The sequence below is a fragment of the Panthera pardus genome, unplaced genomic scaffold, assembly GCF_024362965.1.
Source record: "Panthera pardus isolate Hobbes unplaced genomic scaffold, ASM2436296v1 HiC_scaffold_16, whole genome shotgun sequence".
Taxonomy (NCBI): domain Eukaryota; kingdom Metazoa; phylum Chordata; class Mammalia; order Carnivora; family Felidae; genus Panthera; species Panthera pardus.
The window spans coordinates 67,085,238-67,109,646 of record NW_026526721.1 but is presented as its reverse complement, the minus strand read 5'-3'; the positions used below and the strand labels follow the sequence as shown (position 1 = coordinate 67,109,646).

General features: G+C 39.4%; 2 protein-coding genes across 9 annotated transcripts in view; one reads left to right on the top strand and one right to left on the bottom strand.

The window, feature by feature from the left end:
- The window catches only part of ILDR1 (immunoglobulin like domain containing receptor 1), a 30,292-nt gene extending 24,230 nt beyond the window's left edge, over positions 1–6,062 (top strand). For 4 of the 6 annotated variants that reach the window (XM_019448545.2, XM_019448541.2, XM_019448546.2 and 1 more), the window contains 2 exons: positions 2–822; positions 5,001–6,062. In XM_019448545.2, coding sequence (XP_019304090.1) covers positions 2–822; positions 5,001–5,042 — 863 coding nt within the window. In that variant the 3' untranslated portion in view covers positions 5,043–6,062. Of the gene's footprint in view, position 1; positions 823–2,593; positions 2,663–5,000 lie in introns of all 6 variants that reach the window. The other 2 variants (XM_019448542.2, XM_019448544.2) reach the window with 2 other exon arrangements.
- Positions 6,063–17,716: 11,654 nt separating this feature from the next.
- Positions 17,717–24,409, bottom strand: part of SLC15A2 (solute carrier family 15 member 2) — a 35,112-nt gene continuing 28,419 nt past the window's right edge. For 2 of the 3 annotated variants that reach the window (XM_053903431.1, XM_053903430.1), the window contains exons 20-22: positions 20,096–20,242; positions 19,150–19,254; positions 17,717–18,814 (exon numbers count right to left, since the gene is read on the bottom strand). In XM_053903431.1, coding sequence (XP_053759406.1) covers positions 18,638–18,814; positions 19,150–19,254; positions 20,096–20,242 — 429 coding nt within the window. In that variant the 3' untranslated portion in view covers positions 17,717–18,637. The remainder of the gene's footprint in view (positions 18,815–19,149; positions 19,255–20,095; positions 20,243–24,409) is intronic. The other variant, XM_053903432.1, reaches the window with a different exon arrangement.

Below are 24,409 nucleotides of genomic sequence, written 5' to 3'. Positions count from 1 at the left end.
GATTTGTCCCTGCGATCCAGCCTCCCACAGATGCCAATGAGCCAGACCACTGCTCACCCTCCCATCACCAATGGTGTCCTAGAGTATTTGGAGAAAGAGCTGCGGAACCTCAACCCAGCCCAGCCTCTGCCCCCTGACCTCAAAGCCATATCTGGCCAAGCCTGCAGCATGCTGTCCTCCCTGGGCTCTGAGGTTGTGGAACGCAGAATCATCCACCTGCCTCCACTGATCAGAGACCTGCCGTCCTCCCAGAGGACCAGCAACTCCTCCCACCAACAGTGGCTCACTCCAATTCCCCCTGGACCCTGGGATCTGAGGGAGGAGAGAAGGCAGCCCCACTACTCTGCTTTTCACCAGGAGCTCCAGGACAGGGAGCCTAAGCGCCGGGCATTGGAAGGACGGGAGCTGAACCAACTTCGGAGGGGAAGGCGCCACTGCTCTGGGCTGCGTGGGTTACCCACGCCCTGGTCAGACAGGGACAGCCCCAGTGACGGCCCCTCGTCCAGTGAGGCCCGCTGGTGGCCCAACCATGTATCTGCTCGGAGCCACTACTCAGGCCGACCTCACAGGCCTGGCCCCTGGGAGAATGCCCAGAGGCCCCAGAGGCGCAGGCCCCGCAGCTACTCCCCGCCCTTGCCTTCCGGCCTCAGTTCCTGGAGCTCTGAGGAGGATGAGAAGGAGAGGCAGTCCCGGAGCTGGGGAACCCACCGCCGCAGCTCACACCCCTCACACTGGCCTGAGGAGAAGCCACCCAGCTACCGCTCGCTGGATGTCATGCCAGGCAAGAATGGCAGGAAAAAAGGGAGTGTGGAGAGGCGCTCGGTGAGCCTGGGGCATCCTGCTGAGGGTCGGGCATGGGCAGAGCGGGGCTTGGCCACAGCTGGCAGAGGCCACCCCACGTGCCACCAGTGAGAGTACCTCCTCCTTGTTTTGCACAGCTTGCCTCATGGGCTTGGTGAGACCTCGCTCGAAGGGGCCGGGTGAGTGCAGAGGGCCAGGAAGGGCTCGATGCTTGATGCTTAAAACAGGGCCTTCTCATCCTCAGACCAGCCCTCATCACAGTCTGGTGAGGCAGGGCTTCCCCATTTCACAGATTCAGAAATGAGGCTCAGAATAATTAAGTGCCTTGTGAGTAGTGGAGCTAAGACTTAAACACGGGCTTTATGGCTAAGGCTTTACTTCCTGTCATACCTGCCTGTCTTTACTTAGCAACCGTATTTCCATACCCCAAATTAGAACATGCAGCCTGACAGAGGACATTTGTGCCACTTCTGAGTGCTGCAAGTCAGGGTGCAAGGCCTTGTTGTATTCGAGGATGAGGTCCTCTGAGACCCCCTGGAAAGAATACTTAAACTGATGAAAAAAAACCCAAACCAAAACAATAAATACCTCATATCCCAAATATGGGTAAAACTTTAGGGTTCTGTGAACAGGCAAGGTGCTAGTCAAAGCTTACCAGCCTAAAAGGGGCACAAAGAGGGATTATAGGCCTTAATTTGTTTTGTTTTTTTTAATTAAAAAAAAATTTTTTTAATTTATTTTTGCGAGAGAGAGAGACAGAGCACAAGTGAGGGAAGGGCAGAGAGAGAGGGGAACACAGAATCCAAAGCAGGCTCCAGGCTCTGAGCTGTCAGCACAGAGCCCAGTGTGGGGCTCCAACTCACAGACTGCAAGATCATGACCTGAGCTGAAGTCAGACACTTAACTGACTGAGCCACCCAGGTGCCCTGGCCTTAATTTGTTTTTTAAGATGTGACTTAAAAAATCATTTTATAATTAATATATCCAAATGATGATATTCCCTTAATGTTGTCACTTTGCAAAGTTATGCTGCCGTTGCTCAAAAATATTCACGAACTGCCTTTGGAACCAATTTACATGAAAATATATTTCTGTATTTGACCAAAATCCTCTTCTGTTTGCTTCTGTTGAGATAGAGATATCTCTGAGGGAAGTTCCCAGAGTAGAAGATATCATAGGAAGAAGAATTTTAGTCTCTAATATACCTTCAAGGATATATTTGTCATTTGGAAATGCAAATACTGCTGTGATTTGTTTAAAAAACAATCACATGTATGTAGTGTGCAAAGAAACAGGGATGTTGTGGAAGCTATGGTGCTAGTCTTTCAGGAAAAGAGCCTTGGTGAGAGAGTAATTCATGAGCAAGGTCTGCAGGCACTTCTGAAATAATGGCAATTATATCATATTCTCACAGATGTCCCACGAGAGAGGCAAAGACCAGTAACAATGAAACTTACTAGTATCCTTACTAAGTGGTACCTAGCTATGGGCATTTATGCACTATCTAATTTAATCCTTACAGCACCCTGTGAGGTTTTTACTATTATTTTCATTTTACAGTGGATACAGCTCTTTCTTCCATGTTACCAGTAAGAAAATTATATCCTGAAAGAAAACCCGGAACCAGTTAGAGCTGGGACAACAGCTGTTACTTTAGTCATTAGTGACTAAACTGTCTCTTATTTTAACAGAAAAAAAAAAAAAAAGTGTAATGTAAAAGCCAATGTTTGGCCTCAAATCCAAGCCCTGTTTTCTTCTAATTTTTTCTTTTTTTCATTTTCTTCTCTTTAAGTTCAATTATGTGGTTTCTTGTAAGTGAGAGAAGGGAAAAAGGAACATTAATTAAGTTCCAGACACTGGGGTAAGCCCTTTCTAAACCTTATTTCACTTAATCTTTATAACATTAGGTGAGGCTCAGTGAGATTAAGTATCATGCCCTCAGTCACAAAGCCAGTAGGGAGTGAAACCAGAATTTGAACACAGACAGCTCTCTGACTCTCAAGCCTGTACCCTTTCAGTAACTCATAATGCCTCATTTGAAAGAAAGAAGAATCGTCTGGGGCAATGATGCTCTCCTTCTATATTTCTTCCTCGTAACTTTATTTCTTCCCTATTTTCTGAAAGTATCACAGCTTCCTTTATCATTAAGATGTACACACCACTAATTCTAACACAGGCAAACCAAATTTTCTATTGCAAAGTTGCTCACGAGACCCAAAGATCTCACTAACGATCATTTTGAAAGCCTTCATTGTTTTGGATCTCTGAGTTTATCTCACAAAGAGTTATCAGTTTACTTTATCACATTCAACTGTCTACTCATATTCTGAGTGACTAGAGGCCCAGGGCCAAAGCTGGCTTTAGAAAATTGATTGGTTTGAAAGGGCACAGTGTTTTGTTCATAGTTGGAATTTTTAATGCCTTTAGTGAAGCAAAAGTATCCAGGGCCAAAATCTCTTTGCATCTTTCCTCAGTGGGGCTGGTTGCTTCCCACACACTTTCCTAGCCTCTGAAGTCTTCAGAGTTTGCAGCTAACCTCAGAACTTATAATACAATTAGACCACTAGATGGCAATCTTTGATTATGTATAACTGGAAGTTTCTGTTTGCTCCGTGACTTGATTTTTCACCATTTTCTTAAATCAAGCTTTTGGCAGTTAGTTTTACCATAACTTTTTACAAAATACTTTTTAAAAATAGTTCATTAAATATTCAGAGCAATATGCATTAATCGAAAAATCTTTTGCTCACATGGAACCTTCTCTCTAAAGAATCATTAATGTTTAACAAATATATACCAAGGAACAAGGGCTTCCATCCAAAATATTACCCTGTTCTTTACACAGTGCCCATGAGAAAGTGGAAGTTATGTTGAGGAGTCTCCCGTTTGACTGCCAAACCAGTTGATATCTGACCTCAGGTCTGGTGTTTTTTCCACTCCATCAAACCTCAGAAATCTAAGAAATTATAATGTCAAGCTTTAAACTCCTGTGGTTTCACACTGCATTGCCCCATGTGTTCCTGACCTCCTTCAAATTGATTATCTTTCTTTGCAATCTTGCCTTATCATAAAGGGCTTCCCAAGGCATTTCTGGTTTGTTGCAAGCTTGGCCTATACACACCTCTTATAATATGAAAGAAAACTGCATTCCTTCCTCTCCTAGTTAAACTCAAACTTTCTGTAGAGAAGCCAAGATTTTTTTTCATTTTTCTTGACTCAATTTAATAAAACCTTTTTTTGATCAGTATACTTAATCTACTTTTAATACAATGCCTATTCCTTGATCATGTGTAGGTTTTTCTTCAGCAAGCCCTGCACAAGGAACTTTCCTTTTGTCCCATTTCATTACTTTCCTTTGTATCAGAGAACATTTATCCCATAGCATTTTGATTAGAAGTCATGCCCCCTAAAAATCACTTTCCTAATAAAATGGAAACACAATTTTTCTATAGCAACATGAATGTATGTACATATACAATGCATTTTGAACAGTATGTTTTGGGACAGATACCTTATTTTGCCATTTCAAGTAAGATAAGAATGGTCACATTCATGGACTACAGCTGTAGATATTCAAAACATAGATAGAAATCCCCTACAATATATAGTTAGAGAAATATGAGAAATGTAGACATAGTCCTTGCCCTGATAGAACAAGTTGAAAAAGCCAAAAGATCAAGTGGACTAACTACTGAAGAAAAGCCACTGAGTTTGGTCAGGAAGAGATAATTAATGATCTCTGAAAAATAACTTGAGAGAAATACTAAGGTATGAAGCTAAACTTTTTAGAAGGGCTGAGAAGGAATGGTTCAGGAGAATATGAGTAGGAAAAGAACTTGGCCATGTCTTCATAAACAAATGGTAGGGTGATGGGCTGATGAATGGACAGGGTACTTTTTTTCAGTCTAAGGGACACTTAAAGATGTTAAAATCAGCAGGTGACAAAGTGAATGAGACTAAAACTTTCAAAAATTAAAGATGTTTGAGGGAGCCTCCAGGGAGGTATGAAAGAAGAGAAACTTCAGCCTGGGGAAGACACTGGCTTTATGAAGAGTCAAGAAATAATTTTTAGATTCATACATGCTGTCCCAGCATCCACCACTCATCTATGATTTGAACACAATCAAGTACACCTTGTGTGTTCTATGCGTAGACAATAGATCCCAGCTGACTGGATTTTTTTGTGTTCTATTCCACAGGAGAGAGACAGCTCCCATAGTGGAAGGAGTGTGGTCATTTAGTCACCCGGCACAGCACTACTTCTTTGGCTACTTCTCAGCTCCGCAAGTCATCAGCATCACCTAGATGTCCAGCTGATTGGGACGGACTCTACCAACCCGTTTCTAACAGTTCTGGCTTAGATTCTGAGAATGAAACAGAAGAATATTAAAAACAAGAGTTTGAGGGGTGCCTGAGTGGCTCAGTCAGTTGAGTGTCTGACTTCGGCTCAGGTCATGATCTCACGGCTTCTGTGTTCTAGCCCCGTGTTGGGCTCTGTGCTGATAGCTCAGAGCCTGGAGCCTGCTTCGGATTCTGTGTCTGCCTCTCTCTCTGTACCCCTCCCCTTCTCATGCTCTGTCTCTTTCTGTCTCTCAAAAATAAATAAACATTTAAAAACCTGTTTAAAAAACAAGAGTTTGAGGAATTCATGACTATAGCGTTAGCTTTGGCTCACACTCTGCACATTTAGAGTACCTGACATGTAATGGACCCTAACTGGGATGTGATCCCTCAGAAACTTAGTAGCTGGAGTCTTCAGCTAGGTTACATGCTCAGAACCGTGGCCATTTTCACAGAACTCAGGAATCTTTAAGAAGAAATCAAACATGTTTCAGGTGCAGGAAATTTATTGAATAGTATGTGGGAAATTTCCATGGGAACTTGTCTCTATCTCTATAGCATACCTGCATATTAGGAGTACACTTTGCTGCACCTATGCCCATTCCTGAGTGCTCTTGAGGGTCAAGTCAGAGATAGCATGGGAAATACTCCAGCAACGTGTTCTCTCATGGGTTATTTATGCAAGTGTCAAAAATCACAAGAAGCAATTTTGCACCAAACTTGTTCCTGTCCCTTGTTTTTATTTTCATTTTGCTCTTTTTTTTTTTTTTTGCTTATATCTAATTTATATATTCTTACATATTATGTATCCGTTAAAATCACTTTGAATGCTTCTTGGGGACAGCACAGTATATAAATAAATTAGAAAGAAAATATACTGACCTAAGGATTCTGCCCCAAATAAATATCTACTTTGATGTGCTTGACTGAATTGAGTTTTCTTCCCAACTAAAGCTCAGAGTAGAGCCAAGCCAACTTGGATAGTTTTGGAGTCACCTTTGTCTTGGCACCACTCAGCCTTGCAGATTTGAGATTTCCCAAGCAGAAGCATCCAGGTAGGTTTTGCCACTCCAAGAACCCCAGGAGGAGTGGGCTATGCCCTCCCTATAATAAGCTGTACTACTCCCTCCCATTTTCTCCAGCCCCTTTGGTGGTTTCATGAACCCATTTGTGCTTGATGTAGACACCCTCCTTGAGCAGGGAAGGAGGTGGTCTGAAAGGAGGGGTGTGTCTGTGTTCCTCAACAGTATCTTTATGTGTACGACCTTAAGCTCAATTTAGATCCTGTTGCGTTGACACATCCATTTTTTTCCCCCAATCTCATTAATTACATCTAGAGAAAATAGGTTAAATGCCTGTGTTGGACAAAGGTTTCTTTGGGATTTTTGATGTCTGTAATGTAACTGGATCTAAAATAGCAAAACAAAAAGAAATTAACAGTTAAGACATAAAATTCAGGGGTGCCTGGGTGGCCCAGTTGGTTGAGCATCTGACTTCAGCTCAGGTCATGGTCTCCCAGGTAGCAGGTTTGAGCCCCATGTCAGACTCCATGCTGTCAGATCTTCTGAACCCCCTTCTTCTGAGCATCCAACTTTGGCTCAGGTCATGATATCACGGTTCGTGAGCTCAAGCCCTGTGTCAGGCTCTGTGCTGACAGCTCGGAACCTGGAGCCTGCTTTGGATTCTGTGTCTCCTCCTCTCTCTGTCCTCCCCTGCTCACTCTCTTTCTGACTCTCTCAAAAATAAACATTAAAAAAAAAATTTTTTTTTAATGAGGAAAGGTGTCATTTCAGTAACCGAAGTTCGTGTGTGTGTGTCCTGAGATAAGAATGTCCACACGGAACTGCCTCTGCAACAGGGCTAAACTGGCCATATCTCCCCATGGAATAACTTGATGCCCCTGGATCAAACCGATTTTGGACTGCCCAACAGTTACAACTTTCTGTTCTGGATAATTCAGATCTTCATCAAAGTCTCCTCTCACATTATGAGCATAATCAGCAGTCTTGAAGATAGTCATAACTCTCTTTGGTGCAAAGGTTTCCAGTACACAGAACGCGCTGAACCTTTCCTGGCACCAGCAGTTTTTTTTTTTTAATTTAGCTGGCAGTATGTTGTACCAGTGTGTGATGTCTCTTAATACTAACACCAACATCTTGTCACTGGGCTGTGCTCAGTCACCACAACTGCTACCTCAGGAAATTGGATTTTTAATTAAGAGCTCTCTGAAATGAAATCTCAATGCAGGCCAGATAGTCTCACTGGAGAATAATAGCAAACCTTTAAAAGTATAATTAACACTAAGTTTGTACAGTGTCTTCCAGAAAATAGAAAGGAGGAAATACTCCCAACTCATTTAAGGAGACCAGTGCAAAGCCACTGCAAAAGTCATTACAAAAAAAGAAAACCACAAAAAAATATCTCTTCTGAACTTATATGCAAAAATCATTAACAGACTATTACCAAATATTTTAATACTTAAAAATAATTATACACCATGAATAAATGGGATTTGGCCCATATATGCAAGACTGGTTCGCAGCATAGTAAAAGTAATCTTGAAAAACAAAATTGGAGAACTTATAGCTTCCAATTTTAAAATGTACTATTGGAGCACCTGGGTGGCTCAGTTGGTTAAGCTTCCAACTCTTGATTTTGGCTTAAGTCATGATCTCATGGTTCATGAATTCAAGCTCTGCATTGTGGAGCCCACCTGGGATTCTCTCTCTTTCTGTCCCTCCCCTGATCATTCTCTCAAAATAAATAAATACCCTTTAAAATAAATAAGTAAATAAATAGTACTATACAGCTACAGTAATTAAGAGAGTGTGGTACAAACATAAGAATAGGCCTATTGGTCAGTGGAACAGAATTGAGAGTCCAGAAATAAATCCTTATATTTATGGTAGACTGATTTTTTTACAAAACTGTTCAGGCAATTTGGTGAGGAAGGGAATGTCTTTTTTGCAAATGGAGCTAGGTCATTTGGATGGCCACATGTAAAAAAATATATTTAGACCCTTCATATGTACACAAATAATTGAAAATGGATAATAGTTCTCTTTTTTTAACTTTTTTTTTTTTAATTTACATCCAAATTAGCATATAGTGCAACAAGGATTTCAGGAGTAGATTCCTTAGTGCCCCTTACCCATTTAGCCCATCCCCCCCCACAACCCCTCCAGTAACCCTCAGTTTGTTCTCTGTACTTATGAGTCTCTTCTGTTTTGTCTCCCTCCCTGTTATTATATTATTTTTGTTTCCCTTCCCTTATGTTCATCTGTTTTGTCCCTTAAAGTCCTCATATGAATGAAGTCGTATGATTTTTTCTTTCTCTGACTAATTTCACTTAGCATACCTTCCAGTTCCATACACGTAGTTACAAATGGCAAGATTTCATTCTTTTTGATTGCCGAGTAATACTCCATTGTATATATATACCACATCTTCTTTATCCATTCAATGGATAATAGTTCTAAATGTAAGAGTTAAAGCCGTAAAACATTTAGAGAAAAAGATAGAAGAAAACCTTTGTTTCCTTTGATTAGGTAAAGAGTTCTTAGATATAACACCAATAGCATAATCTTTAAAAGAAAAAAAATTGTAAATTGGATTTCATCAAAATTTAACACTTTTGTACTTCAAAAGCCACCATTAAGGAAATAGAAATACAAACCACAAACTTCGAGAATACATTCACAAATCTTTGATAAAAATACTTCTAACATTCATCTCTAAAGAAATCTTACAACTCAATAAGACAAACAACCAAATTTTTAAAAATAGGCAACATTCAAATAGAGATTTCACAATGGAAAACATAAAGATGGCTAATGAGCACATGAAAAGATGTCTCTATCATATCATTATCTTTAGGAAAATACAAATTAAAATTACAATGAGATACCACTTCACACCTGCTAGAATGAAAATAATAAAAGAGACAACAAAAAGTGGTAGCATGGATGTAGAGAAATGGGGATCTTCATGGCTGCTAATGGAAATATGAAATGACTGTAGCTGCTTTGAAAGCCTTTTGACAATTAAAAAATATATATTGGACATAAATTTATCATACAACCCAGAAATTCCACTCCCTGGTATTGCCCAAGAGAAATAATACGTGGACATAAAAACTTGTATAAGAATGTTCATAGAAGCCTCATTTATAATAACTAAAAAAAGTAGAAAAAATCCAAATTTCCGTCAACTGGTGAACAGATGAACAAAATGCGGTATAGCCACCCATACAATGGGATTCTATTCAGTATAAAGAAAAACAAATTACTGATACATACTACAACATGGATGAACTTCAAAAACAATATGCTAAGTGAAAGAAGTCAGATACAAAAGACCACATAGCATATAATTCCATTCAAAGGAGATGTGCAGGAAAGACAAATCTATAGAGACAGTAAGTAAATAAGTGATTGCCTAGGAATGGGATTGGAACAGGAATTGACTGCAAATGGACAAGAGGTTTCTTTTTGTGGTGATGGAAATGTTCTAAAATTGCATTGTGGTGATAGTTGAACAGCTTTGTAAACTTATTAAAAATCAGGAATCTGTATGCTTATAATTGGTGAATTCTATGAAATGTACTACACCGTAACAAAAATCTTTATAGTAGGTTGAACATCATTCCAAAATGCGTTCTCTGATATATAATGAATGATAGAAATCCTTTTAAAATATGTTCATATGAATACTAGTTTTAATTTAAAAAGTTTTTTGTGGGGCCCCTGGGTGGCTCAGTGGGTTAAGCATCTGACTCTGGCTCAGGTCAGGTGCGGTGGTCGGTGAGTTTGAGCCCCGTGTGGGGCTCTGTGCTGACAGCTCAGATCCTGGAGCCTGTTTCAGATTCTTTGTCTCCCTCGCTCTCTGCCCCTCCCCCGCTCATGCTCTATCTCTCTCCGTCTCTCAAAAATAAATAAATGTTAAATAAATAAATAGCTTTTTCTTTTCTAACAGGAAAAGGGAAATTGAAGCAAAATTGAAAGAATTGTTAAACTTCAAATATTTCACTTGAAGAGATTTTATTTTTGAAAAGACCTCTCTTGGATTATGAAAAAAGACAAAGGAAAATGTTGAGCATTTGGAGTCATTGTGCTTTAAAATCCCAGGTTTCAAATAAACTTCCTGGGGAGAGTGCTAGACACTCTCACTTTCCCTCTAATCTCCACTCACCTCTCCATTTAGTTTTGTGGTCAAAGTAAAATTCCTAGTTACATTTCTTTTTAAAGACCTGTAAGATATAATTTTTATTCAACGTTATTTTTCAAGTTCTGCAGAAAGGATTCAAAGAATTCTCACAGGCATCTTAGAAATCAAAACCTTTTCTGGTCTCTTGCAATACTGTAGAGTAAAACCCTGTGCTTTTTGGGGGGTAATTTCACAGAGGACAGAGTTCATTTTAAGTTCAGCTATATCAAGACAAGAACTAGCTAGGCCTTTGGACTTCTTCCCCTACTCATGCTCTCTGTCTCTCAAAATAGATAATAATAAACTTAAAAAATAATTTCAGCCTAATTGAAATTTATTTTCCTCCACCCCTGTTGTAGTACCCTCATAATTCAGTTCCATGTCTATTCCCCCAGGATTGTACTGATAAATATTAGTGCAATCTTGTAATATATATATATTTTTTTTGCCATGCAGGACACTTGTTCTTGATATGACTTGGTGATTGACCCCACAGGTGTTTTATTATCTGTTGTAAATATGGAGACAATGGAGGAGAGTTTAGTAGGGCATGAGGAGAATGGCATTCCCTTGCCAGGCAATCACCTTAAGTAGGGTCATTACAGGGTCTTCAAGCAAGGCAGGATCACCATCATCAATCAGAGGTAAAGGGACTGCTTTTGCTGGCAACAGGGCCTCAGTGGTGTTTCCAGTTAACAGATATTGTAGTCATCTGAGTCGTTTTAGGGTGACCATTCCATTCCTGGGTTCCATTCTTTCTCATTTGATATCCTATCCCCTTATCTTCTTTACTTTTCTCTGAATATCTGTCTCCTTGTTTGTTTTTGTCTCTGTTTCAAGCTGTGTGTCCTCCCACTTCAGCATTTCTTTTGATACTTGCTTATCTGTCTGCTTTGCTGACCACCTTCTTTTACAGGATTCTAATTTCACCCTAACTTTGGCTTACACAAAAGGATCCATGGTGTCCACCCAATCCCCCAACAATCTATAGACCCTTCAATTGGAGTGTCCTATACCATGTGACTGATTCTCTATCCCTTTGTCTCAATTCTAAATTCTCAACTCATGAATCCTACTTGGGCTAATGTCCATTCTTGGTCCAATCTCTAAAGATGGCAGAGTCAATTAGTACCTAGGGCTTGCCCTCATCTGGGTTGTGGCTAGAAAATTTCTCTGAGAGGTTTAGGTAGGGAGGATTCTGTGGAGAATGTAAAAGAAATATTGATATGGTCTTTGTCTTCAGGGAATTTAATACCATGGGCTCAGAGCCTTCTCTGCTTCATTATTAGAATTCTGGCTCCTTTTGAGTTTCTATAATTGAATACTGAAGAGGTCATAGATGGACTTAGCCCAAGGTAAGTCTTCAACAACAAATTCTAAATTACTGAAGATCTGAACTTTCTTCCCTACTCATTAAACTTAACACAGTAGATGGTAGTATTTATGGAGTGCCTACTATGTCCTCCTCAATGCTTTGCACATGTTATTTTATTCTCTCAGAAACTCTATTAAGGTATTATGACTCTTCAGAAATCTTGCCAAAGGTCCTATAGTAGTAAATAGAATAGAGATTCAAACTAGAGTTTGCTACTCCAGAGTCCATGTTCCTTCTAATAATGATACAAAGCTGCCTCCCTAACTAGAGCAATAAGGAACTCATCATTAGCGACTACTAAATCTGCCTCTTCTAGAGGTCCTCGTGTTTCAGAAGACTCCAGAGCAAAGCAGAAATCCGGTGTCTTAAAAGTAGATTGGGTTGGCTTTGTCATGGCCCAGCCATGGAAGTAGACAACATGCCACTACTCAAGCTACACATAGAAAAAAAAAGTCAATAAAACAAAACCGAAATAATTGTATTTATGTTTTTAGAAAGTAAGTTCACAGGAATCACTTTATTTTTAAAAAAGGAATGAAGGTGGAAGAAGGTGATCAAAAGGTATGAAATTCCAGTTATGTGAAATAAGTACTAGGGGTGTCACATGCAACATGATGACTGTAGCTAACACTGCTGTATGATACATAAAAAAGTAGTTAAGAGGGCAAATCCTATGTGGTCTCATCCCAAGACAATTTTTCTTTTCTTTTCCTTTCTTTTGTTTATTTTATTTTTATTGTATCTATATAAGGAGATGGATGTTAGCTGAACATATTGTGGTAATCATTTAATAATATATGTAAATCAAACCATCATGCTGTATGTCTTATATAGTGCTGTATGTCAATTATTTCTCAATAAAACTGGGGGAAAAATATACTGCAGTAGGAGAATAACCAAAAAATCCTTGGTTCTTATTTATTTATTTATTTATTTATTTATTTATAATGCACCTTTAAGAACAATTTAGGATTTGTGGTTCTGGACAAGAAGGAGTAGCCACATCCCTTTCTAGTCCTCCCTCTTACAACTAAAAAATTTTGGACATAACATTGCAAACACAGGGAGACTCTGAAAGGTAGAAAGAGAAAGGTGAAGTGCCTAGGGATCTTGGGAATGGTGGTGAATTCCCTGGGTTTCTTTCTTGTTTCCTGTATTTCTGGTACAGGAGGCTGGAGAAGCCTATAGCCGAAACTGCCAACAGGTACAGCCAAAGATGTACTCCATAATGGCTATTCCCCCTGGCCAAAGAACTGGAAAAAGAGCAGTGTAGCAGAACATGAAACATTTTGACAATATCCACCTTATTCCGGCCAAATACCAATGGCAAACTCTACTACAGTTGTCTGTGGGACTGAGCAGGAAGCTGAACTTTCATTCCTCAACCAATGATAGCATTCTGAATCCCTCACCATGCTGGTGTCCATGGGGTCAAACAGTGATAGCAAACAGTACTCCAGTTCCACCATTGGGTAGTATCAGCATGACCAAGCAAAGAGCTGAGCTTTCAATTCTCACCCACAACTAAGAGGCAAAAAGAGATGATTCAAAGAAGGGTGCTAGTCAGCACCCTTCTTTCTTCCTGCCCCCTGTCAACAGGGCCTAGTGGGAGGAGCTGAACTTCTATTTCTACCAGGCAGTAATGAGATGGAATGAAGTGATGCACACTGACCCTCCACCTTCTCTGTCCTCCCGACCTCCCTATCCTCAGTTTAATTGGCACTCAGCGGAGAGTTGAACTTCCACACCCACCTTCATCCAGTAGCAATGAGGTGGAAGAGGGAAGTGTGAAGTGGTGCTAGTTGACACACTGATCTCCCTTCTGGCATCAGTGGGACCCAGCAGGGAGTAGACTTCCACTGAAACCCAGAAGCAATGAGTTGGTGCCAGTTGGTACTCCACTTTTGCCAGCAAGGTGTCAGAGGACCTAGTGGGGAGCTGAACATCCACCTCCACTTTCCTGAGTCATCTAAAAAGTGTGACTTCTTACCAAAGAAGAAAAAGATTAAATGATAACCATAATCTAACATAATACACACATGTACAAGATATGGTTGAAATTCACTCATCATCCTAAGAACAGGACAATTAAAATTCGATTGAGAAAAGACAGCAGATGCCAATGGGATGACTCAGATGTTGGAATTATCTGACAAGGATTGTAAAGCAGCAATTATAAAAATGTTTCAGCTAACAATTACACTCATGAAACAAATAAAAAAAATAGAAAGTTTCAGCAAAGAAATAAAGCTATGAAAAAAGAACCAAAGAGAAATTGTAAAACTGAAAATTACAATAAATGAAATAAAACTCACTAGATGTGCTCAATAGTAGATTAGAGATGACAGAGGAAAGAAGATTAATAAAAGAATAGATTATTGAAGTTATCCAATCTGAACAACAACAAATGAGCCAGAGCATCATCTGGCTCAACATCTCCAACTGGACACCAAATTGGTACTGAAGTTCAACACTGACAAAACAAAAAGTCTTACTTACTTTATACCTCACACCTGTTCTTAACCCTAGTCTTCCTACTCCCCCAAAATTGCACCATCATTCATCCTCATTACTCAAGACTCCAAATCTAAAAGTCAGCATTGATTTCTTTCTTTCAAACCATATATGCAAGCCATACTCAGATCATTTCAGTCCTACCTAAGGTTAAATCCAAGTCAAACCATTTCTTCCCACCTTCACTGCTACCACCCTGTCCAAGTAACATTTTTTTTTTTTTTTTTCCTGGACTATTATGAAAGTCTTCTCATTGGAATCCCTGCTTCTATTCCTTCCAGACTATGGACAATTCTCCTCTTAGCAGCCAGAGTTATCCTAAATATAAAGTCAGATTATGTCATTCCCATGTTCTAAACCTCCAACAGTTTCACATCTCACTTAGAATAACATCAAAATGCCTATTCATGTCTTCCGCCCATTTCGTCATTGGATTATTTGTTTTTTTGGGTGTTGAGTTTGGTAAGTTCTTTGTAGATTTTGGACACTAATCCTTTATCAGATGTGTCGTTTGCAAATTTTTTCTCCCATTCCATTGTTGATTGTTTCCTTTACTGTGCAGAAGCTTTTTATGTTGATGAGGATGGAACTAGAGTGTATTATACTAAGTGAAATCATTCAGTCAGAAAAACACAAATATCATATGATTTCATATGTGGAATTTAAGAAACAAAACAGATGAACATAGGGAAAGGGAAGGAAAAATAAGATATAAACTTAGATGGAGGCAAACCCTAAAAGACTCTTAAATACAGAGAACAAACTGAGGGTTGCTGGAGGGGAGGTGGGCGGGGGGATGGGCTAAATGGGTGATGGGCATTAAGGAGGACACTTGCTGGATGAGCACTGGGCATTATATGTGAGTGATGAATCACTGGGTTCTGCTCCTGAAACCAATACTATACTGTATGTTAACTAACTTGAATTTAAATAGATAAATTAAAAAAAAAACAAAACAGTAACATCAAAAGGTCTTACTGTAGTCACAAGGCCCCACATCATCTGGTCATTAGTTTCTTCTGACTGCATCCACTTTCTACCTTATTGGAGCCCTGTAATATTGTCCTTCTTTTTCTTCCTCAATATACCATAACTTCCTCAAGGCTTCTGTTCTTTCTAGGATCTTGACAGTCAGTCAAGATGAGTGAGGTAACCTTTCATATAGGTATAGTAGATTATTCACTTTTGTTTTTCCAATACCTAACTTGGTGAATAGCACATGGTGAAACTCAAAGATGTTTTTGGATAAATAATAGCTCTTTTAAAAAATTGGATATTTTAGCCAACCATCTGGTTGGAATATGAGCATATATCATGGTAGAGTTGCCAAAAACATCTAATATTACCAAAGGTTGTATTAACTGAAGTATATTGTTTACAGAAAGGCAGGTCTTATTTCCTCTAGTCAGACCACTTCTGGTAGTGTATTTAGCTCCAGGTATCATGTTAAGAAGGCTTCTGAGCCACTGCTACATTTCAGGTAAAATACATTTCTCAGAAGAGGTAAAAAAGAATGTTGAAAGGGCTGGACTGTGCCCTGTGAAAACCCATTAAAGTAATTAAAGGAGCTGATGGGGCGCCTGGGTGGCTCAGTCGGTTAAGCGTCCGACTTCGGCTCAGGTCATGATCTCACGGTCCATGAGTTCGAGCCCCGCGTCAGGCTCTGTGCTGACCACTCAGAACCTGGAGCCTGTTTCAGATTCTGTGTCTCCCTCTCTCTCTGACCCTCCCCCGTTCATGCTCTGGCTCTCTCTGTCTCAAAAATAAATAAACGTTAAAAAAAAAAATTTAAAAAAAAAATAAAAAAAATAAAGGAGCTGAGAATCTTTAACTTGATGTACACTCACTTGATGATTGAAGAGGAGACATAAAAGTTCTCCCCAATTGGCAAAAGTTCTGCCATATGAAAGAGGCAATGGTAGGAGGTTTGAGAGAGGAAGGTTTTAGTTCAGCATAAGGAAGAACTGCCTCCCACAGTTTTCCCCCAAACCATTGTTTTGCAGATTACTATACCATTTTGGCTAAACAAAGTGTTTTTACTTTGTCTTTACTGCAGGATTTCTCAGAATCTTTACTATGGAAGAGGATACAATATGCCTCATTCCCAAAATGTATTTGTCCATAGAAACTTTTATTCACAGAGCACTGTTAACTTCTCCTTAAATAATATTTCATAGAGGAGATTGAGTTAAGGCTGCTCAAAAACAAACAATATCTTCTGAAGAAGTAAGGTCAGGTTTACAGCAAGATATCTGGGGAAACTGAATGGTGTTACTATCACTTCAGTATCTCTGAAATCATGGCCAGTAAAACTAAAGTATGTAACACTTGGGAAATTGGAGTAACTTTTCTTATTTGTTACATTTACTGTGTGAGACTCATCACAGTTCTAGATGAGAATAATGGAGCAAAACCAGCAGAAGTGAGGCTCTGTAGTATTGTGGTTCTGAACTTTTTTCCCTAGAAATGCACAGTAGTATAATGACATCCCCATGCCTGTTCACTGGTTCATTCATTGTGTACAAGGTAATGTTTTTGACATTTTAACACAGAAAAAAAAAAAAACCACCCTGTGTTCTACCACTTTTGTCATCCCCTTACAGATTTTGATAGGATCTTTATATGGGACCAAGCCCCTCCACTGAGCATCACCATTTTATAAGCTTAAACCTAGAGTGTTATTGTAACTTTTTTAATAAACAAGAAATTCCAAGGCCTAAATGGAGAGACGGCATTTAAAAATTATGTAACTAATGAATGGATCAAGAAGATGTGGTACATATATACAATGGAATGTTACTCAGTCCTAAAAAAGAATGAAATCTTGCCATTTGCAATGATTTGGATGGAGCTAGAGATTATTATGCTAAGCGAAATAAGTCAGAGAGAGACAAATACCATATGATTTCACTCATATATGGAATTTAAGAAACAAAACAAATGAAGATGGGGGTGGGGAAAGAGAGGCAATCCAGACTCTTAACTATAGAGAACAAACTGATGGTTACCAGAGGGGAGGTGAGTGGGAGAATGGATTAAATAGACAATGGGTATTAAGGAGTGCACTTGTGATGAGCACCCAGTGGTATATGTAGTGATGAATCACTAAATTCTACATCTGAAACTAATATTACACTGTATGTTAAATAACTAGAATTTAAATAAAAAATTGGAAAAAAATTAAAATTATAGGAAAAGACAAATAGGAAAAACTATCAAAACAGACCACTACTTTGAGGCTGAAGAGGGTGATAATAAAAAAGGAAGTTGAATTCATAAAAATATTATTGTTATTAAATATCTGTTGCAATAAACTAGAAATGATGTAATTATAATAAAAAGCTGGCCCAGTGACATTGAAAAGGTATGGTTGGAAAATTATAATAAGTGTCTATACAACTGTCCACAGGAAGGCATAATCCAGCTGAAATTTTGTAGTCCCAAGAAGAATGTGCATTGTAGAAGAATGGCTCAACAGGATTTATTTTTGTAAGAAGTTTATTCATTTATGTTTGAGAGAGAGAGGGAGAGACAGAATCCCAAACAGGCTCCATGCCTTCAGTGCAGAGCCTGATGCAGGACTCCATCTCATGAACCATGAGATCCTGACCTGAACCCTAATCAAGAGTCAGACTCAACCAACTGAGCCACCCAGGCACCCCAAGATTTTTACAAGTTATACTTGTTCTTGATTTCCAGAACCATGCTTAGCATATTTAATTTGGTCTCCAAAGATCTACCAGTATGAAGAAAAGGTATTTTGGTTAGTAGATAAAATACTATAATTATCAGAAAGATATATTTCTTCTGTGTATTAATAAAATGTCATTTGTCTCCTACCACCTGTACTGAAAAATTTACTAAAAAGGTCTTATCAAACCTGGGTAGCTGACAGGCCAGCCCCTGAACCAGATTGCACCAGACACACTAATTCATGAGGTCCTAGTAATAGTATAAGTATGTTGCTTACGAAGAAACTTGAAATACCATTTCTGTTATTCTGCAATATTTCCCCGGAATCAGCACCTCAAAGAAAGGAGTCATTAGTTCTAAATGGCAAGTAAAGGGATTCCTACATAACTTTGCATAACCCCAGAAATTAATTTCAATATACATTTGTGTTTTTAATGGACATTTAGAAACACCTAGCCTGCTTCAGCAATACTACACAATGTTTACGAGTTTAGTAATTGATGGGGAGACATAGAGTCTCAGGGGACTTGTACTTTAATGTACTGGAAAATCCAGTCCTAGAACTGCTTCTATCAAAAATGAAGGAGATCATCTCAGGTACGATGCTACTTCTATTCCCTGACCAAGTAGGAGAAAAAAATGCTTTAAGATGGATGATGGCCAAGACCAAAGCCAGAGATTGGGGTCTGGGCAGAGGCCAAGGAGCCATTAAAGCTTTGTCTTCTTGGTCTCCAGGTTGATCACGTTTCCTTGGGTATGGAGAATCTGCTTATCTGCTGGCTTCTGTAAATCCTCTGGCTTTATAGGAACATAGTAGTAGCCCATGATGGAGAAGATCAGGCAGACCACCAGCAGGAGACAAGAAAACAAAATGAATTCTGCCCACTGCAGGAAGAAATAAATATAGAGACGAATGTGGAGAAACTTGAAATTAAATGATCTTTGTAGGATGAGCAGATTGATTCAGGATCACCAGTGTAGGCAGAGGTTTGCTAAAAGAAGAATGGGTTCACTGGCGTCTCCTCCGATGGGCCTATGATGGCCATTATTGCCACTCTTATATGTCTATTTTCCTGGCCATGTCTGTTTATATCTAGCCCATCTCATGCCACAGCACTGAGTAGGAAATGTGAGGGGCAAAGGGATAGGGGAACAGGGAGAAAAGGAACTTGGAGGGGAAATCATGTGTAGACAAGTTCCTACTTCCATCAGATCCATACCTGTACCAGGCCACTGAACTGTGCCACAACAAGCACGATGATATTCCCAACTGCAACTGTCAACAACCAGGCTGCCTGGAGTACAGATTTCATGCTAGAGGGAGCCTAAAGAGGACACAGGTTTGTGAGTAAACAAACGCCCTACAGCATCCATATGACCCATGCATCCAGAAAACTTCTCCCACAAAAGTTTCCAAATTTGAACTCCTGCCCCACCCCCCAAGTTCAGCTGTGGTGTTTGATTCAGGGCATGGAAATAATGTTAACAGTAAAAATAAGATGGAGCTCTTAATTGAATATTTTAATTCATTATACCATATAATCTTCATTATACCCTAAGAGATAAATTCTACCAGTATTCTTATTTTATACATAAAGAAAAATAGCATCAGAGATCATTAACTTGCTCAAGTTTTTGCAATAGGTTGTACAGTCAGAATTTGAACATGGCCAGTTTGACTTCACAGTCCTTATTCTTTAAAAAAATTTTTTTTGTGATCTATTTTTATTTTTGAAAGAGAGAGAGAGACAGATCCCAAGTGGGGAGGTGCAGAGAGAGAGAGGGAGGCACAGAATCTGAAACAGGCTCCAGGCTCTGAGCTGTCAGCACAGAGCCTAACACAGGGCTCCAACTCATGAACTGCAAGATCATGACCTGAGCAGAAGTTGGACACTCAACCTACTGAGCCACCAGGCGCTCCCACAGTCCTCATTCTTAAAGTACCCTTTCCTAGATCCCAAAGAGCATCACCTACTATGCTGCCCTGCCATGATCCTGGGAGTCAAGATGACTCTCTGTTCAGGGTCATATGTAAGGAATCTAAGGCCGAAAAATAGAGAGGTCTTGACCAGGATCACATACCTATTTAAGGCAGTGCTAGGATTAAACCTCATCCTTCTCTGAGAAATATATATATACCTCCACTTTTCACTTGGAAAAACTTACCTGAGAATAAGAAAACTCAAGTCCTGTGACAGAGAACATGACCTCCCCAGCTGTAACCAGGGCATATTGTGGTAGCTGCCATGCAATGGACAGTTTGTTGGCTGGAGTGTCTTTCATCTTCCAGGCCTGAGGATCCTGACTGGTGTTCTTAGTGAGAGAAAGAAGAAATAGGCTTATCAGCAGTCACAAGTGAATATTTCTAACCTACAGCATTATGTGATCTTATATCCATCCCCTTTTTGTATTTTCATCCTTCAAGAAACTGAACAAATCCTATACAATTTCAGTTTTTGAAATTCTTTTTGGTAACACTGCACTCACTTACCAGGCTTCAGTCAATCAGATACCATTATTGACAAAGTCCTTAAAATGGCAGAATATTTTGATACTGTAGTTTGGATTTCCATCATTTTGAACTATAGGTATTTTGATCCTGGCTAACATTTTATTTTATTTTTAAAAATTTTTTTAAATGTTTATTTATTTTTGAGAGGGGCAGAGGGGGCAGGGGCAGAGAGAGGGAGACACAGAACCTGAAACAGACTCCAGGCTCTGATCTGTCAGCACAGAGCCCTACACAGGGCTCCAACTCATGAACAGCAAGATCATGACCTGAGCCAAAGTTAGATGCTTAACCAACTGAGCCACCCAGGTGCCCCTGACCAATATTTTAAATATAAAATGGTGTCTAAATTATACAAACACAATGAATTTTCAGCATGTTCTTGAGAAAGTTTACTTCCTTGTCCAGTTTTCTATGTAAGCATAATTAAACTGGTTTTGGACATTTTCCATTAAAATTTTTATTTTACTAAAATTAATTTTATCAAAATTAATTATTTTCTTGGTATACCTTACATTAAACATTTTGTTGATCAAAATGTTGGATCAAAATGTTGAAAAATCTATATCAAATAGTGCCTGCTATTTTTAATTCTATTTACTGGCCGTTATTTTTTAACTCAAATCTCACACATTCAAATTATGTGAAAAAGAGATAATTTTTCTGTAGAATTTTGGTCAAAAATATATTTTTAGGGTCTTTTATTGTTGTTGTTATTAATGTTACCAAATATATGTGATTCTATAATCTTCATTTCTTTGTCTGTAGGTTTTTAGTTATGGTTGGTTTTATTTTATATAGGCTATGTCTACTAATATTTGTTATAAATGGAATAAAAACTCTAAAATTACATTTATTTCTTGAAGTGAAACCATTATTAGGTAGTAGGTATAATATCTAAAGTATAATGTGATTAAAATAGCAATTAAAACATCAAGATCAAAAGTCCTTGAAATCAAAAGTGTCTGACATCCAAATGTCCTTCATTTTCTGAGTCAAAGGGTCATTAGGTTCAAAATAGGTAAATTTTGCTTCAATTGATATTATGAACAATACATAGACATATGTTCGGGTTTTCTTAGGCTAATAGAAGACCGTGACTTAAGCTTCTAAATCAAGGTCTCATACTCAAATACCCACAGGCAAACAATTAAGAAAACGAAGCAGGCTAAATGGGAATGATGGGGGCTGTGGTAAAGTGGATAGCACAGGCCTCATCTAAAGGGCATAGCCATTACAGCACCAACTAATTGACATGGTAATACTTGTAATTAAATCTTCTGTTATTGTTTTTAAGAAACTTAAGAGAGGAGAGGAGGAGTTAAGATGGCAGAGTAATAAGGGAACCCTGGTCTTGTCCCTTGAACACAGCTAGATCAATATCAAACCATTTTGAACAGCTAGGAAATCAAGCTGAGGATTAACAGAACAATCTACACAATTTGAGGGAGAGAATGTGGCAGGTATATGGTGCAGTGAGGTGAAATGGGGGAGAGATGAGCCGTGGTGCTGCAGAGGGGGAGGAAAGCATTTTCACAGAGAGGAGAAAGAGAGGGAGAGAGAGCAGCACATTGGGTTTGTGCAAAAAAGCACTCTTCCCTCTGAAAACAGAGAAAGAGTAAAAACATGTACAGGGGACTGCGCAAAAAAACTTAGCACGGGGAAAAGAAAAGGAGAAGCTTTCACTACCACCAGGTTTTTATAAACAGTGGAGCACAGAGTCTGAAGTTTCAGAGGTTAGCCCCTCCCTGGTGGTTCTCTGGTGAGAAAGCAGGTCAGAACCCTGGGAATGGGCAGCATGGTCTGAGGATTCCCTGGGTTGCACAGGAGAATGGGTTCCCCAGCTTGGAGTGCATTTAGTAGAGGTGATACAGTCTCCCCATGGGCAAGAGACCCAGTGGGCACCATCATACTGCCACATTCACCCATATAAAAACAGACACTGCCTGAGGGTAGCAAACCCTGGAGCGGGATATGGATATGTGTTGCAATTTACCACAAACTCTGAGTTGCTACTGCTGCATAATGGTACAACCATTTCCTGGGACAAGTGGGCCACAGTGCAGCAAGACCCTTTTCTCTGGAACTGTGGAGGTCTTTGAAGTGTGGGGTTTTGAAACACAGCCATTCCTGAGATAAAAATCTGGAGGGAGGCACTCCCTAGTAGGTTGATACCTGGGAGACAGGGGGAAGGCAGGGAGCTGACCGATGCCTGGGAGACAAAAGGGGCAACTGCACATCTGTGAAGGTACAAACTTCACACTCTGGAGACTAGGGAGTGGGGTGAAGGCATTTCCACCATTAGCCCACAAACACTAATCAACTCCAGTGAGCTACACAATGCCACCAAGTGGAGAATGGAGCTGTTACACCAAGCCTCCCTCCTACCATCAACCACCCCTCCCCCCCACCTCCACTGTGCCCTGGAGGCCCCTCCTGCAGAAGACCAGCACAGATCCCTTCCCTGAGCTTAGTCTACTGATCACAGACTGCTACAAAGTTTCAGTTACAGGGGAAACTGGATCTAGCTTCATTTTTGTTTGTTTGTTCATTTGCTGTTCCTTCTGTTTTTGTTTTGTTGTTGATGTTGTTGTTTTTCTTTTCTTTTGTTTCTTGTATACAGAAAAAGCACAATTTTTTAATTTTATTTTATTATTCTTTTTATTTTTTAAATTTTAAATTAAATTTTTTTCTCTCCTCTTTTCTCTTTTCTTTTTTTTTCTATCAAGCCTCTCTTAACAAACAGACAAAAACACACCTAGGATCTGGCTCCCTTTATTTTTCATTTTTATTTCATTCTATTATTGTTGTTTTTTCTTCCTCCAAAATGACAAGATAGAGGAAGTCACCTCAAAAGAAAGAACAGGAAGAAATGATGACCAGGTATTTGGTCAATGCAGATGTAAGTAAGATCTCTGAACTAGAATTTGAAACAATGATTATGGGATGCCTGGGTGGCTCAGTCAGTTGAGCCTTGGACTTCGGCTCAGGTCATGATCTCATGGTTGGAGGGTTTGAGCCCCACACTGGGCTGTGTGCTGACAGTGGGGAGCCTACTTCAGATTCTGTCTCCCTCTCTGCCCCTCCCCCCTCTCAAAAATAAATAAACATTTAAAAAATCTTTTAAAATAAATAAAACAATGATTATAAGGATACTAGCAGGGCTTGAAAAAAAGCATAGACGACACCACAGAATCATTTATGCAGAGATAAAAGAACTAAAATCTAGTCGGGCTGAAATTAAAAATGCTATAACAAAGATGTAAACCCAAATGGAGGCCACAAAAACGAGGATGGATGAGGCAGAAGAACAAATTAGTGACATAGAAGATAAAATTATGGAAAATAATGAAGCTGAAAAAGAAGAGGGAAACAAAGGTTAGAGATCACAAAGGCAGACTTAGGGAACTCAGCAATTTGTTAAAACATAATAACATTTATATCACAGGAGTCCCAGAAGATGAAGAGAGAGAAAAGGGGGCAGAAGGATTATTTGAGCAAATTATAGCTGAAAACTTCCCTAATCTGGGGAAAGACACAAACATCAAAATCCAAGAAGCACAGAAAACTCCCATTAAATCCAACAAAATCTGGCTATGGCCAAGACATATCATAGTCAAATTCACAGTATACACAGACAAGGAAAGAATCCTGAAAGCAGCCGGAGGGGGGGCGGGGGATGTCCTTAACCTACCAGGGAAGACAGACCAGGTTTGCAGAATATCTGTCCACAGAAACTTGGCAGGTCAGAAAGGTGTGGCAAAATATATTCAACATACTGAATGTAAAAAATAAGCAGCCAAGAACACTCTATCCAGCAAGGCTGTTGGAGAGATAAAGAATTTCCCGAACAAAAACTAAAGGAGTTTGTGACCACTAAACCAGCCTGATAAGAAATTTGAAGTGGGACTCTGAGTGGAGGAAAAAAAAACAGAACAAAAGCAAGAAAGACTAGAAAGGACCTGAGAGCA